Source organism: Jatropha curcas, chromosome 4, assembly GCF_041381405.1.
Source record: "Jatropha curcas cultivar XTBG-Jc1 chromosome 4, XTBG_Jcur_1.0, whole genome shotgun sequence".
Classification (NCBI taxonomy): Eukaryota; Viridiplantae; Streptophyta; class Magnoliopsida; order Malpighiales; family Euphorbiaceae; genus Jatropha; species Jatropha curcas.
In genome coordinates, this window is record NC_143154.1 from 1,325,830 (window position 1) to 1,344,761 (window position 18,932).

General features: G+C 31.9%; 3 protein-coding genes across 3 annotated transcripts; 1 reads left to right on the plus strand and 2 right to left on the minus strand.

The window, feature by feature from the left end:
* The first annotated feature begins 440 nt into the window (after positions 1-440).
* LOC149496626 (uncharacterized) lies at positions 441-1,528 on the plus strand. The gene is made up of 2 exons (XM_089720393.1): positions 441-921; positions 1,125-1,528. Exons 1-2 carry the CDS (start codon positions 441-443, stop codon positions 1,526-1,528), a joined length of 885 nt encoding a protein of 294 aa, XP_089576519.1.
* Positions 1,529-5,174: 3,646 nt separating this feature from the next.
* On the minus strand, positions 5,175-10,868 carry LOC105647139 (disease resistance RPP13-like protein 4). Its single transcript, XM_089720085.1, is given in 3 exon segments — positions 5,175-6,031; positions 6,033-7,914; positions 8,995-10,868. Coding segments are annotated over 3 exon segments (3,606 nt in total). The 5' UTR covers positions 10,077-10,868; the 3' UTR covers positions 5,175-5,389.
* Positions 10,869-14,143: 3,275 nt separating this feature from the next.
* On the minus strand, positions 14,144-18,111 carry LOC149496627 (disease resistance RPP13-like protein 4). Its single transcript, XM_089720879.1, has 3 exons — positions 18,038-18,111; positions 17,912-17,959; positions 14,144-16,856 (listed from the first exon to the last, which is right to left on the minus strand). Exon 3 carries the CDS (start codon positions 16,829-16,831, stop codon positions 14,312-14,314), a length of 2,520 nt encoding a protein of 839 aa, XP_089577005.1. The 5' UTR covers positions 16,832-16,856; positions 17,912-17,959; positions 18,038-18,111; the 3' UTR covers positions 14,144-14,311.
* Positions 18,112-18,932: the final 821 nt, after the last annotated feature.

An 18,932-nucleotide genomic window follows, 5' to 3' on the forward strand; every position in this document is an offset into this window, starting at 1 on the left:
ACAAGTTATTGTATTGTACATAATAAATATAATTGGTGTTTGTTATTAATTTATTAAATTATTATGTCAAGGGTGTTATAAGAAATAAAGAAAAATGAATTTTCATTTAAAAATTTATTCCAAACATAATTTTATATAATTTATTTGAATTCTTTATTTTAAATTATACCATACCAAACATGACAAATTTATTTACAGATAAATTCTATCTGGAATTCAAATAAATTCTACAATCATAATTTATTTATTCTGAATGGATTGAAAATTTATAAATTCAAATATACAATAGTCTTTCATAATGTTCAAAGTGACACAAAATTAAAATCTTAAAAGTTGACGTGTGAATCCATGTATTTGGTCATTCTTTAAAATTCCAAGTATCATCATGCTTACGACTAGTGCTCTCGTCATGAATGATGCACATGATGAGAAGGAGACACATGAGAAATATTAATTTAAGATTAAATGAAAGAACAAAAAAAAGGGATAACCAGTTTCGAGTTAACTTGCCTATTCTTCCTGGTTTTGAGCATATAAAGGTTTCAGACCTTATTTTGACACAAGGGGAACGTGCTTGGAATTTGCCTCTGATACACGGTCTTTTCAATCCTTCAATTGCTGAACTTATCACTTCTATTCCTTTAGTTACAAATATTCAGGAAGACACTCTTATATGGCACTGGACAGACTCAGGAGTATATTATGTGAAATCGGGATATAAAGTCGTAGCACCTCATTATGTGGATGTTGAAGATGATTTGCGGTCAGGTTTCTGGAAAGCTCTTTGGTCTCTAAAAATTCCGCCAAAAGTGAGGCATTTCCTATGGACGTGTTGTCGAGGTATTCTGCCAGTTAAAACAACTTTGGAAAGGAGGGAATGGAGCTTGACACAGGATGCAATTATTGTGGTGCTGCTGAAACGTTAGCTCATGCTCTTGTTGAGTGTCCAAAAGCAAGATTCTGTTGGCAGTTTTTTGGTGTTCAACCTAATATTGGCAATTTTCCAAGTTTCTTACAGATGTTCGAACATTTACACAGGGTCTGGAAGAGCGAATTTTTCGAGAGTTTTATTATGGGCTTGTGGAGTGTTTGACTAAGCCGTAATGAGTTCAAATGGAACCAAGTGGAAGAGGGACCTTATCATGTGGTTACTCGAGCTAGATGTATGCTCGCATCTTGGAAGAAAGCCCAGCTGAAGTTGTCAGGTTCGGATACAGGCATAGGTGCTTCTGCAGGGGATCAATGGTTTCCGCCACCCACTGGCACTTTTACAATAAACTTTGATGCAGCTCTTCTCCCCTCTGCTGGCCATGGAGCTGTTGGTGCTGTAATCTCAAACTGCCATGGCGGGTTCGTATCAGCAGCAACGTCTTCACTGCAAGGCTGTTCTTCTCCAGCAGTAGCAGAAGCTCAGGCGTTAAGAAAAGTATTATCATGGGTGCTATCAGGTCACCCTAATCTGACGATTCAGGTTGAGATTGATTGTTTGCAAGTTTATCATGCTCTGAAGAGTTCTACCCACGACTGATCTGAGTTTGGAGTTGTCATCTCTGAATATAAGCTACTCTTAGTCCAATTGCCTTATGTCACCTTGGCTTGGATTAGAAGACAAGCAAATAATATAGCTCATGTGTTGGCTAAATCAGTTCCTAGTGAGGCTTGTTTTCAAACTTGGGATAGTGCTCCCGACTGTATCGATCATTTCTTTCATTAATAATATGCATCATAATTCAAAGGTCAAAAGAAAAAAAAAAGGGAAACACTCTTTCTTTAATATATTAATATTTTGAAGACTTACCTTGATTAAAGCTAATAAATAAATATAAATAAATAAATAAATATATATATATATATATATATATATATATATATATATATATATTAGAAAGGTGTCCAATGTCCAAACGTAACAGTGTCCTGTTGTAGGGCATGATTTGATAAGGGTTTAAAAATTAAAGGTAAGAAGACTTGAGCTCGACCGATTTTCGACAACTATCGTATCCGTTTATTTGATAATTTTTGAAATTCTTGTAGCTTATTAGTCCCTAATAAATGATAATATAGTAATTAGATTATTATATTTATAGATAAAATATATTGAATAAGACTAAAATAATAAATTTTAAATATTATTATTTAAAAAAAAAGAAATACAATGACAATTTAGGATGGATGAAAAGAAAAATGAGACAAAATATCGGACGAAAGGGAATATAATATTACATGATCAGGAACTATCATTTATTTTTTAACCCGAATGAGAGTAATCAGTGTTGAAGAGCACTTGCGTGATTGATTACCACGACTTAAGTTATGAGTTTAATCCTTTGCGACTAAACTCCTCCTGCCAACCCTTTTGCCTCCGAAGGTGAATGAAGATTAGTTGAGTTTACTGTGGACCATAATAATGGACACAGTAAACTCTCATATATTAGGGATTTAATGTAGCTTAATTTTGATTCCAATTTATAATATTAGATTTGTTTTTTCATGTTCATGATATAATTTATTATTGAACTTAATGCTTTCAAGCAGAGTTTCTCCCTTTGATTGATTTATTTCATTAATCACCATCAAGAGAAGAGTTTTTGATATGAAGAAAGTAATAAATTATATGAGAACAATAACTTAATGCGGAAGCTATTTGGTTTGACTCATGGGGTTTTCATAAGTTAACGACCTTAGATTATGAATTCACAAACAAACCATAAAATTTAATGATTTAATTCATGTTTGATTGCTCTATTTGAAGATAGATAGTTAAACTGGATTAAAATAGTTAACAATACATCAAGAGAGCTTGTTACTGATTTTAGAGTTGTTTTTTCTGCTTGAACAATTAAAATTGATTATCAAACTAATAGAATAAATTGGATAAAATTAAATGAAGTCATAATCCCCAATAATTTTTAATCCTTAATTTCTTCTCAACAATTACTTGCTCGAGTTCTTTTTTTATCGCTTTATTTTATTTCTTTTATTTGTAAAATTATTTTTCTATTATCGTTTAAATAATAATAAATTAATATAATTTTAATACTCAATATGTAATCTGAAACAATACTATATTCATTCTTTATTAATTGTTATGATTTTGTATGCTTGTGAAAAAGCTTGTCGGAGCTCGAATCTTCTGATCTTTTATTTTCTTTAAGACCTTAACGATTATCATGCCCTGCCCTTGGCGATAATATATCACCTTTGGATACCTTAGCTTTTACCTTTTTTTGATATAGAATTATAAAAAAAAAAAAAAAAAGCTTTAATCATGCAAAATTAAATATCAATATATTATCCATTCATAGCTAACAAACGAAGAGAGGACCTTTCCCTTTTTTTTTTTTTTTAATTTTAAATTAATTTTTCTCATGTTCGTCATCCATGACAAGAGCTTTAATTGTAAGTGTGATGATATTCTAAAATTCTATGTTACGCACCTATTCGATAACAACTTTTAAAACAGCTATTAGGGTTTTTATTTGATTAAAACACTGTTTTCGTTGGTTATAATAGTACAATAATTTTTATATAATAATTTTAGAGGTTAGGGAAGGTTTAAAAAATTGTTAACCACACTAATGTTTAGCATTTCATAATGATAAATTTTTTTTATATTTATTTCCATTATTTTTTACAAATTAACAAGCCTTATTTGTGATATAAAACATTTCCTTTACTTTTTTTGTCCTTTTAAATTTAATAGACGAACACTAGCTTTAACTAATAGAAACAGAGTTTTGATCTAGTTGAACTGCTAAAAGCTACCTTAAATATTATTGTCGAACATATCCTGATAATTAGATTAGATGTATTCGGTGAAAATGAAAATTTTGATCAATTTATAGCGAACTATTTTATCAACTATAATTTGAGTCTTGCTTTATATTCCATTAGTCTCAAAATATAAATCGTTTAAAATTTTTATGTTAAATTTTAAAAAACAATTATTTCCTTAAATTATAATAAAATCAGAAAGTTAATTTGATCAAATTACTCTTTGAATGAAGAAAGTAATTAGTTTTCTAAATTTATGACAAAATCAAATTTATAAAATTTAGTTATCAACTTTGGAAATAAATAAAAAGTTATGGAAAGCAATTATTTGAGCTCCAAACAATTATAAGTGGTTATTTATATTGATAGAATTTAAGAATTTAATAAATTTCTAAGTTTATTTATCTATTTGAAAAATAATAGACTATAATTTATAAAATTAGTAAATTTATCAATTGCATTGTTTGATAAATTTATCAATTGCGATTTGAATACGGATATATTGTCAAGTCATATATGCATTTACCATTAAATTATAATTTAATTTGCATCAATTATTTCCGTTGTTGTAATTATAATGGTGCATTAATGGTTATACCAAACAATTGATGAGAATTCTTCCTTATCAAACAATAACCTCTACCACTTTGATACTTGATAGTGGATATCCCGTGATGAACCGTTAGTTGGTGGTGAATATTAATATTTAATAAAATTTTGATAACTGTAATTGGAGTTGATAAAATATAATATGCTTATTAAACGTATAACTTTTATATATATATAATTTATATTTATTTGAAAAAATAATTTTTATTAGTAATTATTTGATTTTACATACGATGAATTTCAATACTTGCCTATGAAATTGTTAATAAAAAAAAAATTGCAATTTAGCAGTGGAAATTAATAGTTGAATGGTAATGGATCAACAACACTATAGAAGTAGAAATCCAATTTGGAATTTAGAAATAAATTAACAACAGAATAGTATTGGAATATTAGTAACAAACACAGTTCATTGCTAATATATGTGATAAATCGTGGCCCTAAAATAGCAACTAATATCAATGGTTTGGCATTGGAATGTAGAACAAGATTTCAAATCGTGAATTAGCAGCAGATTGACCATAATTTCGTAACCGAGATTACAATCCGTTGCTAAATTTCATGGTCAAAAGAGAGTGAATTTACAAAGGAGCAGCAACCAATTAGAATGGATGTTAGCAACTGATTTTGGATCCGTTGCGAAAGTCCTTCAGGACATTCTTTTAGTCGCAACGGTTTAATAAGATTAGCCATGTAACATTTTGGGGACTGATTACAAAGAGATTAGTAGCAGAATGTAAAATCTGATTTATAATATGTCATGAGAGTTTCATTCTAATTAAATTGAGCAATGAAATCTAAGTTTCAACAAATTTTACAAAATGCATCAACAAAATACATACATATTATATAGCATGTCAATAAAATGCAAACATATAGTAATATAGTATTATACATAAAAAAAAAAAAAAAAGAACACCTCTTACAAAGCAAGTAAAAAAACTAATACACACATGAAATATTTAACAAGATTAAATAATCTTACATGAAACCCATCTCATATGCTTTAGTTTCTCCAAATCCAGCTCTTGTGCTCAGACGGTGGATTTTTCAAACTGGGACAATTGCTAACCTCAACATCACATAAAGAAGGCATAATCTGCTTTAATTTTTTCCAGTCGTCCTCGAAGAGTGGCAGGAACTTCAAGCACAAACCCACGAGTTTCCATTTCTCTTCACGAAAGTGTTTTATGTCTCCAAACTCAATGGACAAATACTGCAACTTAGAAAGTGTTTTGGGGTTAATCCATTCTGGTAGATGGTTACGACGATAGTGCCTAAGATAAACTTGTTCAAGACCTGGAGGAGGTTTAAGCCGATCTAGCTTTTGCAGATTTGTTGGTTCTTTAGTATTTTCAGTATCAATGGCTAAAACCTGGAGTTTCTCAAGTCTTGATAAGGCCTCCCACTCATTGTCCAAGATTTCGCTCTCATCACTCAACTTAATTCGCAGTACCCTTAGTTGGACTAGGTTTTGAAGCTCAAGAAGGCCACAACTTTGTGAATTTTCTCGTCGATGCAACTTGAATCCAGACAATTCTTCAAGTTTTGTTAGCCTTCCGATTCCTTGCGGTAAGAACATAAGACTATCACAGGATCCCAAGTCCAAAATCAAGAGCTTCTTCAAATAAATGATGGATGAATCATTTAGATTTTACTAAATTACTGCATCCACTCAAAACCAAAAGCTGAAGGTTTCGGAGTTTCCGAATGCGGGGAACATTTTTGAGACCAGGAGCCCCGCTTAGATTGAGATGTGCCAAGCGTTTGAGTAAAATGATCCATTTGAACAGATTCTCCACAGATTTGTCATCTAGCTTGCCATTGGAGAGATCCAAAACTCTAAGGGAACTCAGGGAGATTGGCATGTTTGATGAAATGCTTAAGCTAGACATCGATAGAATTGCCCTTAATTTTGAACATTGACTCAATGATGATATTGAAATATTTTCATCTGTGATACCCAACCAAAGTGAATCTTGCATTATTAATTGTCGTTGCTTGCCTCCACTTTCGAAACTGCAAAGTGCTTCTTCTCCTGCAGTTTTAATGGTTAAATCACGCACAAGATCATGCATTTTACAACTGTGGACTTTTCCATCATAACCACGCCTCCGTACTACTTCAACCAAGCATCTCCCAGCTAAGTCTGCTAAATATTCATACCCCAAATCCATTGCAGTTTTTGAATCCCGGCTCTTGACAAGGCCTTCGCCAATCCACCAGTGGACCAATTGTTCAGCTCGAATCTCAAAATCTTTAGGATAAATAGAAAAACTCAAGAGAAATTGCTTCAGGTGTCGCGGGAGTGCATCATAACTTAGTTGCAAACACGCCATTACTGGGACCTTCTCTTGAGTTAATTTCTGGAACTCATCATGAACTTTTTCCCACTCTTTAAGCTGGCGTTTTGATTTCAATAAGGCTGCTATGGTTTTGATTGCTAGAGGAAGTCCTCCGCATTTCTTCACTATCTTTTTTCCAACTTGGATGATATTCTCATCTTTACAGATATCGTCACTGGGAGAAAATGCAACCTTCTGAAACAATAACCAGCATTTTTCATCTTCTAAAGCTTTTGGATAATGGATTCGAGAACTGTTTACTCGCATACCGATTGCAACTTCTTCATTTCTAGTTGTGATAATGATGCAGGTATTTTGACCTTGTTTTCTATCAAGACTAAAGCATAAATCCTGCCAATGAGATAGATTGAAAACATTCCATATATCGTCTAAAATGACAAGGCAGAAACTTTCATGATCATCACCTCCTTGTGTCACCTCCTGCTGCTGTTTTTTCAGTTCTTCCAATATGCTGTTTATAATGCTTTCTTCATCGCAATCTTGAGAAACAGTCACCCAGATTCTGTTTTGCTTAAATTTATCAATTACTTCCTTGTCATTGTAAATTTCCCAAGCAAGAGTAGTTTTGCCTGAACCTCCCATCCCGACAATGCCAACAAATTGCAGTGGTGGCCTATTCTCGGAGAGAATCCATTTCTTGAGCTTTCTTATGTCTTCTTCCAATCCAACTAATGAGTCAGATAAGGTGAGGTGCTGAGAAATAAATAATCCCTTATCCATCCGTACTTCGTTCTTGTTCAATTGTTGTGATTGACTAATGAGATACTTGTTCATGCTATCCTCTACGTTTTGCAAACGTGAATTTAAATCTTTCAACTTTCTTCCCATTTTATAAGCGAAAATTGGATCATTTAGCGAGAAGCCGTGTCCATCTTTCTTATATTCCTCTCTGATCATGCAATCTGTTAAAATGTCATCAGCATCATAAGCCAAATCTCTCAACTGAGACCAAGCTTCCTTGAGAACTTGTTTCTGTTCCTTGAGCTTATCCATATCAGCAAAGAAACCATTGACAATTTTAAGCTTGTCCTTCAAGTTCTCGAGGTCACATTTGAAGTCAATTGCATATTGAGCTTGATTTTTGATCGCTTCAGTAAGTTCATCTGCTAGTTTTTCAAGAATCACAGATGCTGCTTCCATATTCTTTAATTGTTTGGGCAGCAACCTGTAAAGTTCTCACATTTAACAAAAGAATGTAACTCAACTGCCCTTAGGCTTGGGACTAAAATGAATAATCTGTTAATTTCTTTACATCAACTGTAATATTACTTATACAATAATATTCTAAAAATTATATTACATGTCCGAAAGACCGTTAGACTCCAACTTTAATTAAGAGAAAAAAATTTTAATCACTCTATCTCGACCAACATTGGCATACATGTCTTTTTATTAACAAGCTTTCATTTCTCCATATTTTTTTTTTTTTTTTGCTTTTTCAATTATGGTTATAATTTTTATAAAATTATAAACTAAATTACCTTTAATTTAAGTGTAGAAAAAACTAAGTTATACGATCCAATTTAATTTAATTTAGCATCACTTATATTTAGCTTTAATATTTAATATTTATTGTACTTTATTATTATTTATATAAGTTTTTTTTTTTTTTCACACTTTAGTATCCAAACTATTTCCCAAATAGAGTAGAAATATCAAAGTTAAATTATTACTGCCAACCTAAACAAACACAAAACTAATAAATCCCTGAAATATATATAATTTTTTTATCAGAAAAAATATCTTACTTTTAATTGATTAATTATATCCAGAAAAAATTTATAAAATCTAAAAACTATATCTGAGTCTATACAATCCTCAAATACACCCAAATCTATTTGAAAATGCTAACTGAAAAACCTGGATAACCTTAAAAATAAAATACAAGAAATTTTTGAGATAAGAGGAATGAATTTAAAACCAAAATTCAATCAAAATAAAAGTTCCCGTGAAAGCCCTTAAAAATATATTTATTGACCAAGTCAAAACTTATTAGGATTTCTAAACCAAATAGGGATTTGAAGAAAAAAAAAAAAAAAGAAAAATCTAATTAACTATATACATTAATTACATCACGATCCCTAATTAGAGTAAAATTTAACTTGTGAAGGGGGAGAAAAAAATGAAAAAAGGATTATTAATTGTAAATTATGACCCAAAAAAAAAAAAAAAAAAACAGAAGGATTATGTCAGTGAAAAAAAGAACTACGTGTGTATATATATAAAATTGAGAGCTTTCACGTACCTAAACATTGTGAATTCAACGTCATGCTCTAATTTAGCTTTGGCCTCTGGTAGCAATGAGTCAAATGTTTCATCTTGAGTAACAAAGGATTGCTTTGAAGCCCATTCTAGCACTTTGAGCACTTCGTACTGCACAAGCTCTTCGCTGTTCGGGACGTGCAAAGTAATGTAGCATAATAGAAGCAATGCTGAGTATTGAACAATTTGGTCTTTGAAAAAGATGAGCGAAATTAGGTTCTTTGCTCCTCCAGCTTTTATAATTTTCTTGGAATGATCATGACGGAGATTGTTTTCTTTGCAGGCAAACTTCGCAAGGGTGATTAAGGCCTCCTTTAGAACCTCAACATCTGTAATATCATCCAGAAGATTAACCAATGGAGCGATTATCCTTGCTTCAGCAACTCGAAATATCTTTGCCAAATTCCCAATACTCTTGATGCATGGGATTAGAAGGTCTAAATCTTGATTTTCTCTTTGAAGAATTTTCATGAGTTGATCAACAAGAATTTTGCAAATAGGTGAACTGTGTCTGAATGTGGTTCTTCTTACATCACTATCTTCCTCTACTATGGCAGTGATCTCCATCAATGCGGTCGCTGAAAGGTATTGAACACCCTTATTTCCTTTGTCTAAGAGAACTATAAAAGACATTAGAGCTCCTGAGTCAATGATGGTGCGGCATATAGAAGGATTGCCCTTGAGGAGGTTACAAAGAGCTCTGGCGGTCATAACTTTCATATTGGTCTTGGTCTCAGGGTCTTCATTTTCAACTTGGACTTCTCCACCTTTAAAGCTTGTACCAGGGAGTGAAACATTCTGTTGCTGAGGTTCCCTGGGCTTGTCATCATAGTATTCCTCAATTGCCTTACTTGTATTCAAATGATTCCTTGCCATTACAATTGCAAGAACTGACGTGGCTTTGTTTATAACAATAGCATTTGGAACGTGTTCTTGAACTACTCCAGATGCAAGATGGTTGATTAGCAGGCGAACTACATTACTCTGGCCAAAAATACCTTGGCATGTCGGGTATTTAGCCGCAAGATTTGATATAGTCCAGGACACCTCAGTTTGAACTTTCATAGAACCTTCTTTGAGGATTTTCACAAACACCAAACAGGCACCAGCATCGATAATGCGTTGAACGCTTTCTGAGTCAAAGCCTAGAGTCCCAATTACTTTTGCAGCTATGACTTGTGCTTCTATCCTACCTTCTTTCAGCAACTTCAACAATGGAACAAGCCCTGCTTCCTGTATGATCGACTTTTTATTCAAATCGCAATCTTGTGAAAGCGAAAGGAGCTTATTTGCAGCCTCATGCTTACCATCTATTGAACCATTATATAGTGCACCAATATCTGCCCATATCCAAGCAAGGAGTGGGTTATTAGAGGCAATTGGAGGGAGAGATAATTGTATACCTAGATGATCGTCGCTGGAAAATAATAAGCGATGGAGCCAAGAAACATCTGTTACAGAAAACTGCAATTGGCCTGCACTACTCTGAATTCAGAAGCAGAGACGATTGTGAGGAAGCGGCAGCATTTCAGCACAAGAGAACGGGCCCTTTGGAGTACTTGTTCAGTCTCGTCAATGATTATACGCGCTGGACGATCATAGAATTTACAGGATGCTTGAGCCACCATTTCGTGAAGAATTGCTGCGAGCTTACGAGTGTTGGACTTGATCTCATAGCACTCATCCTTGAAGACCCTTACACCCTTTGTAGATACTATAACTTCTTCAGCTAATTTGATTGATTTTGCCACTATTTGTTTCATGGTGGCTGCCATAGATGAGCTGCTACGCCAGATTAAACAAGGTTGAGAGGGAGAGGTCGATTAGCAGACTTATGTAGTCGTCGAACAAAATAAAGTTCCTGCCAAAGTTGCTTTAGCTAGTGGAATGTGGAGCCCATGTTCTAACTTAATTGAAGATTGAAGATAAAATTGAAAAAGTAAAGGTAACCCCTTCACTATAAAAAAATGTAATAATTGAATATTTATTTTAAAAAATTAATGTAATAGTCTATTCATTTTAACTCTCTCTTTACTTATTTAATCCTTTATCAATAAAAAAATCATGAAATAATTGTATTATGCTCCACTGGAAAGACAAAACAACAACAACAGAAGATACAGTACGATTGAGCTGAACTTTGTGCTCCACTAGAATGACTAATTACGCAACCAGAAGCTGCTATATATGAAATCATATTAACTGCATCAATTAGATGCTCTCAAACCTCTAGAGAATTGAAAATGCTCTAATTTAGCTCTGGCCTCTGGTAGCAATGAGTCAAATGTTTCATCATCATCCAAACTAAATGGAGCTTGAATCTTCTTATCATTTATTTTCTTTAAAACCTTAACGATTATCATGCCCTACCCTTAACGATACTATATCACCTCTGGATACCTTAGCTTTTACCCTTTTTTTTAATATAGATTTATAAAAAGAGATAAAAGCTTTAATCATGCAAAATTAAAATATTAATATATTATCCATTTATAGCTAACAGAAGAAGAGAGGACCTTTCCTTTTTTTTCTTTTTTTCAATTTTAAATTAATTTTTCTCATGTTCGTCATCCATGACATTGACAAGAGCTTTAATCGTAAGTGTGATGATACCCTAAATTTTATCTTAATGACCTATTCGATAGTAACTTTTAAGAAAATCATTAGCGTTTTTATTTGATCAAACACTATTTTCATTGGTTATAATAGTATAATAATTTTTATATAATAGTTTTTAGAGATTAGGAGAAGGTTTAAAAAAATGTTAACCCACTTAATGTCTAGCAATTTATAATGATAAATTTTTTTATATTTATTTCCATTATTTTTTACAAATTAACAAGCCTTATTTGTGATATAAAATTGTTCCTTTACTTTTTTTGTCCTTTTAATTTTAATAGTTAATTATCACATTATTTTTACCGAATACTAGCTTTAACTAATATAAATAGAGTTTTGACCAAATCGAACTGCTAAAAGTTTTTATGTTAAATTTAAGAAAATAATTATTTTCTTAAATTATAATAAAACCAGAGGTAATTTGATCAAATTACTCTTTGAATGAAGAAAGTAATTAATTTCCTGAAATTATAACAAAACCAAATTTATAAAATTTAGTTGCCAACTTTTCGAAATAAATAAAAAGTTATGGAAAACAATTATTTGAGCTCCAAACAATTATAAGTGGTTATTTATATTGATAGATTTTAAGAATTTCATAAATTTCTAAATTTATTTATCTAGTTGAAAAATAATAGATTATAATTTTTAAAATTAGTAAATTTATCAATCGCATTGTTTGATAAATCAAATCAGCAGACTTTCGTCTTCATTTTATATTATTTTTCTTTTGAAGTGCGTCTGAATCATGCCATCCAACTCTAAAAAGAGTCAGTTTTCTTTTTACTCTTCTTTTCACTTTTTTTTATAAAAAAAATAACTTTTTGACTCTTTGTGATTGTATATTTATTTATTTATATGTAAACACGGAGATAGATTATTAGGTAACTTTCCACTGTCTTATTCTCAGCTTTTTATTTAATGAAACAAGAAAAAATGTTCTGAGAGCACAAATTAATGGAATTTTCCTCAACATTTTTTATTTAATTACATAACTCAATATATTACTGTAAATATGAGGTGTGATCTGATTGATTTTTTTATTTTTTTAAAAATAAAAAGCAAAAGATCTTCCTAGCTATAGCTATATATGCAATATAACTATATATTACATATATGTTATATTGTTAATTTAATTTTTTTTGTTACGAGCTTTGGTTAAAGAATAATTCAAATTTTACGTGAACTGAATTTACTTAACTTAAAAAATAATTCAATTGTTGTTCTTTAAAACATGAAAGTGAGGTTTGGGGTCAAGCAGACCACTTTTTATATAACTCCAAGAATCTTTACAAAGGATGGAGAATCCCATAACAGTGGAGGATGGGACTTGACTTTATGAATTAGGTTAGGAAAAAAGGGCACGTTTTAGAATTATTTAATCCATCCTAACAACCAAAACTAGTATTAGTGCTGGACAAGAAGCCAAAAAGAAAAAGTTGATGGTTGCTGCAATATTATATCTTTATTTATTTATTTATTTTTATTTATTGTTTCCATTTTTTTTTACTATTGGAAACGCGATTTGAACATGAACCTATTGTCAAGTCATATATACACTTACTAATAGATTATACCTTGATATGCATCAATTATTTCCATTGTTGTTGTAATTATAATGGCGCATTAATGGTTATACCAAACAATTGATAAGAATTCTTCCTTATCAAACAATAACCTACCTTGATACTTGACGGCGGATACCTGGTGGCTGCTAACTGATAAACCGTTAGTTGATGAATATTAATATTTAGTAAAATTTTTTGATAACTGTAGTTGTAATTGATAAAATATAAAATGCTTATTAAAGGTATAATTTTATATATATATATAATTTATATTAATTTGAAAAAATAATTTTTATTAGTAATTATTTGATTTTACATACGATGAATTTCAATACTTGCCTATGAAATTGTTAATAAAAAAAATTTGCAATTTAGCAATGGAAATTAATAGTTGAATGGTAATGGATCAACAACACTATAGAAGTAGAAATCAAATTTGGAATTTAGAAACAAATTAACAACAGAATAGTATTGGAATATTAGTAACAAACGCAGATCATTGCTAATATATGTGATAAATCGTGGCGCCTAAAATAGCAACCAATATCAATGGTTTGGCAATGGAATGTAGAACGAGATTTCAAATCGTCAATTAGCAGCAGATTAACCATAATTTCGCAACCGAGACTACAATCAGTTGCTAAATTTCATGGAAAAAAAGACAGTGAATTTACAAAGGAATAGCAACCAATTAGAACGGCTGTTAGCAACTGATTTGGATCCGTTGCTAAAGGCCTGTAACATTTTGGGGACTGATTACAAAGAGATTAGTAACAGAATGTAAAATCTGATTTATAGTATGTCATGAAAGTTTCATTCTAATTAAATTGAGCAATGAAATCTAAGTTTCAATAAATTTATCGTGTATGCATAATCGTGAATGTCACATAAAAAACCTTTATATCAATTTTACAAAATGCACCAAACATGTATAACATTACACAATTATGCCAACAAAATACATACATATTATATAGCATGTCAATAAAATACAAACATATAGTAATACACACATGAAAAAAACACCTCTTACAAAGCAAGTAAAAAAACTAATGCACACATGAAATATTTAACAAGATTAAATAATCTTAAATGAAACCCATCTCATATGCTTTAGTTTCTCCAAATCCAGCTCTTGTCCTCAGACGGTGGATTTTTCAAACTGGGACAATTGCTAACCTCAACATCACATAAAGAAGGCATAATCTGCTTTAAGTTATCCCATTCATCCTCGAAGAGTGGCAGGAACTTCAAGCACAAACCCACGAGTTTCCATTTCTCTTCACGAAGTTCAAGATTTGGGCAAATGTGTTTTATGTCTCCAAACTCAATGGACAAATACTGCAACTTAGAAAGTGTTTTGGGGTTAATCCATTCTGGTAGATGGTTACGACGATAGTGCCTAAGATAAACTTGTTCAAGACCTGGAGGTGGTTTAAGCCGATCTAGCTTTTGCAGATTTGTTTGTTTTTTAGTATTTTCAGTATCAATGGCTAAAAGCTGGAGTTTCTCAAGTCTTGATAAGGCCTCCCACTCATTGTCCAAGATTTCGCTCTCATCACTTAACTTAATTCGCAGTACTCTTAGTTGGACTAGGTTTTGAAGCTCAAGAAGGCCACAACTTTGTAAATTTTCTCGTCGATGCAACTTGAATCCAGACAATTCTTCAAGTTTTGTTAGCCTTCCAATTCCTGGCGGTAAGAACATAAGACTATCACAGGATCCCAAGTCCAAAATCAAGAGCTTCTTCAAATAAATGATGGATGAATAATTTAGACTTGCTAAATTACTGCATCCACTCAAAACCAAAAGCTGAAGGTTTCGGAGTTTTCGAATGCGTGGAACATTTTTGAGACCAGGAGCCCCGCTTAGATTGAGATGTGCCAAGCGTTTGAGTAAAATGATCCATTTGAACAGATTCTCCACAGATTTGTCATCTAGCTTGCCATTGGAGAGATCCAAAACTCTAAGGGAACTCAGGGAGCTAGGCATGTTTGATGAAATGCTTAAGCTAGACATCAATAGAAATGCCCTCAATTTGGAACATTGACTCAATGATGATATTGAAATATTTTCATTTGTGATACCCAACCAACGTGAATCTGGCCTTATTAATTGTCGTTGCTTGCCTCCACTTTCGAAACTGCAAAGTGCTTCTTCTCCTGCAATTTTAATGGTCAAATCACGCACAAGATCATGCATTTTACAACTGTGGACTTTTCCATCATAACCACGCCTCCGTACTACTTCAACCAAGCATCTCCCAGCTAAGTCTGCTAAATATTCATACCCCAAATCCATTGCAGTTTTTGAATTCCGGCTCTTGATAAGGCCTTCGCCAACCCACCAGTGGACCAATTGTTCAGCTCGAATCTCAAAATCTTCAGGATAAATAGAAAAACTCAAGAGAAATTGCTTCAGGTGTCGCGGGAGTGCATCATAACTTAGTTGCAAAGACGCCATTACTGGGACCTTCTCTTGAGTTAATTTCTGGAACTCTTTATAAACATTTTCCCACTCATTAAGCTGGCGTTTTGATTTCAATAAGGCTGCTATGGTTTTGATTGCTAGAGGAAGTCCTCCGCATTTCTTAACTATCTTTTTTCCAACTTCGATGATATTCTCATCTTTACAGATATCGTCATTGGGAGAAAACGCAACCTTGTGAAACAATAACCAGCTTTTTTCACCTTCTAAAGCTTTTGGATAATGGATTCGAGAACTGTTTACCCGCATACCGATTGCAACTTCTTCTATTCTAGTTGTGATAATGATGCAGGTATATTGACCTCGTTTTTTCTCAAGACTAGAGCATAAGTCCTGCCAATGAGATAGATTGAAAACATTCCATATATCGTCCAAAATGACAAGGCAGAAACTTTCATGATCATCACCTCCTTGTGTCTCCTCCTGCTGCTGTTTTTTAAGTTCTTCCAATATGCTCTTTATAATGCTTTCTTCATTGCAATCTTGAGAAACAGTCAACCAGATTCTGTTTTGCTTAAATGTATCCATTACTTCCTTGTCATTGTAAATTTCCCAAGCAAGAGTAGTTTTGCCTGAACCTCCCATCCCGACAATACCAACAAATTGCAGTGGTGGCCTATCCTCGGAGAGAATCCATTTCTTGAGCTTTCTTGTGTCTTCTTCCAATCCAACTACTGAGTCAGATAAGGTGAGGTGCTGAGAAATAAATAATCCCGTATCCATACTTCCTTCGTTCTTGTTCAATTGTTGTGATTGACTATTGAGATACTTGTTCATGCTATCCTCTACCTTTTCCATACGTGAATTTAAATCTTTCAACTTTCTTCCCATTTTATACGCGAAAATCGGATCATTTAGCGAGAAGCAGTGTCCATCTTTCTTATATTCCTCTCTGATCATGCAATCTGTTAAAATGTCATCAGCATCATAAGCCAAATCTCTCAACTGAGACAAAGCTTCCTTGAGAACTTGTTTCTTTTCCTTGAGCTTATCCATATCAGCAAAGAAACCATTGACAATTTTAAGCTTATCCTTCAAGTTCTTGAGGTCAGATTTGAAGTCAATTGCATATTGAGCTTGATTTTTGATCGCTTCAGTAAGTTCATCTGCTAGTTTTTCAAGAATCACAGATGCCACTTCTTCCATATTCTTTAACTGTTTGGGCAGCAACCTGTAAAGTTCACACATTTAACAAAAGAATGTAACTCAACTGCCCATAGGCTTGGGACTAAAATGAATAATCTGTTAATTTCTTTACATCAACGGTAATATTACTTAAGCAACAATATTCTAAAAATTATATTACATGTCCTTTTATATATATATATATATATATAACTACGGGTGTCTGAAAGTCCATCAGATTGCAACTTTAATTAAGAGAGAAAAAATCTTAATCACTCTATCCCAACTAACATTGGTATACCTGTCTTTTTATTAACGAGCTTTCATTTTTCCATAATTTTTTTTTGCGCTTTCAATTATGATTATTTTTTTTATAAAATTATAAACTAAATTACTTTTAATTTAAGTGTAGAAAAAACTAAGTTATACGATCCAATTTAATTTAATTTAGCATCACTTATATTTAGCTTTAATATTTAATATTTATTTTACTTTATTATTGTTTATATAAGTTTTTTTTTTCACACTTTAGTATCCAAACTATTTCCCAAATAGAGTAGAAATATCAAAGTTAAAGTATTACTGTCAACCTAAACAAACAGAAAGCTAATAAATCCCTGAAATATATATAATTTTTTTATCAGAAAAAATATCTTGTTTTATTAATTATTATATCCAGAAAAAATTTATAAAATCTAAAAATTATATCCGAGTCAATAGGATCCTCAAATACACCCAAATCTATTTGAAAATGCTAACTGAAAAACTTGGATAACCTTAAAAATAAAATACAAGAAATTTTTGAGATAAGAGGAATGAATTTAAAACCAAAATTCAATCAAAATAAAAGTTCCCGTGAAAGCCCTTAAAAATATATTTTAAGAAAAAAAAGAAAAGAAAAATCTAATTAACTATATACATTAATTACATCGCGATCCCTAATTAGAGTAAAATTTAACTTGTGAAGGAGGAGAAAAAAAATGAAAAAAGGATTATTAATTATAAATTATAACCCAAAAAAAAAAAAAAAGGCAGAAGGATTATGTCAGTGAAAAAAAGAACTATGTGTGTATATATAAAAAATTGAGAGCTTTCACGTACCTAAATATTGTGAAATCAACTTGATAAGTGAGAGCTTTTGTATATATCCTGGAAAGGAAAACAAGTAGTTTTAGATGATTGAGGAATTTGTGGCTTGAAAATGGCAAGCAGAGATCACTCACTCACCTGTTTATGCAAATGACAACTAATTTTTGTACTAAAGTAATAACAATAATAATAAAAGTAATATCCTTTCCTTCAAAAGAAAAAAGTAATGTTCTCCAAAGAGAAATGATAATACATACAAGTTTTAGAAAGATAAAAAGAAAACAACATGGGACCAGATGCGCCATCGCTGGTTTCCCACTATCATGGTCATGGCCACCATCAAGAACAATAGGACAAGTTTACTGCAGTATCTACCGGCTATTAAAACAATTAATATTGCCAAATAAATTCAAGTATGTCAGGGTTTTTTTAAATAATAATTGAAATAATAAAATTTTTTAGTCATGGATATACAGGAGAAACGAAAGAAAATAAGAAAAAAAAAACAACGGAAACTTTTGTTAATAATGTAAGTCTCTGCATTAGTAGTAAAGAAGGAGGGTTTAAAAAAGAAAAAGAAGGTGGTCCTCTGTAGAGTGGACGAAGAGCAAGTGTCGGATGGAGAGAGAAGAAAAAGAAAAAGAAAAAGAGAAAAGGGAAAGTAGAAGAATAAAGGGGATGTAGCTTTGGATATTGGCTTGGTTGTTTTTGTTTGGGATTAGTGAGATTACTGTTTTAGGTTCTGAATTATTGCCATCTTTGAAGGTCTCAAATTAGCTTACTCACAAGGCTACACCAGGGTTCAGGTAGAAAATGATAATTTGTTAGTTGTAAAATACTAAATATCATTAATGGTCTCCTGTTGCTGTTTGGCCTTTGTTTTGTTAAATTGATAGTTCTTTTCCTTAAATTGGTCCATCCATGTTCTCTATTTTTCGAGAAGCTAATTGATCGCAATGACGTGCTCCATGAGTGCACAATCGTATAAATGGTATAGAAAAATTGTCGCCTTCATAAAAATTGATTGAAATAT

What these genes read in the sequence shown, in the direction of transcription:
- LOC149496626 (XM_089720393.1), top strand. Translation starts at nt 441, where the DNA reads ATGAGAAATATTAATTTAAGATTAAATGAAAGAACAAAAAAAAGGGAT. An exon ending in TATTGTGGTGCTGCTGAAAC is followed by an intron (nt 922 to 1,124) that starts GTTAGCTCATGC and finishes AATGGAACCAAG; the next exon opens with TGGAAGAGGGACCTTATCAT.
- LOC149496627 (XM_089720879.1), bottom strand. Translation starts at nt 16,831, where the DNA reads ATGGAAGAAGTGGCATCTGTGATTCTTGAAAAACTAGCAGATGAACTT.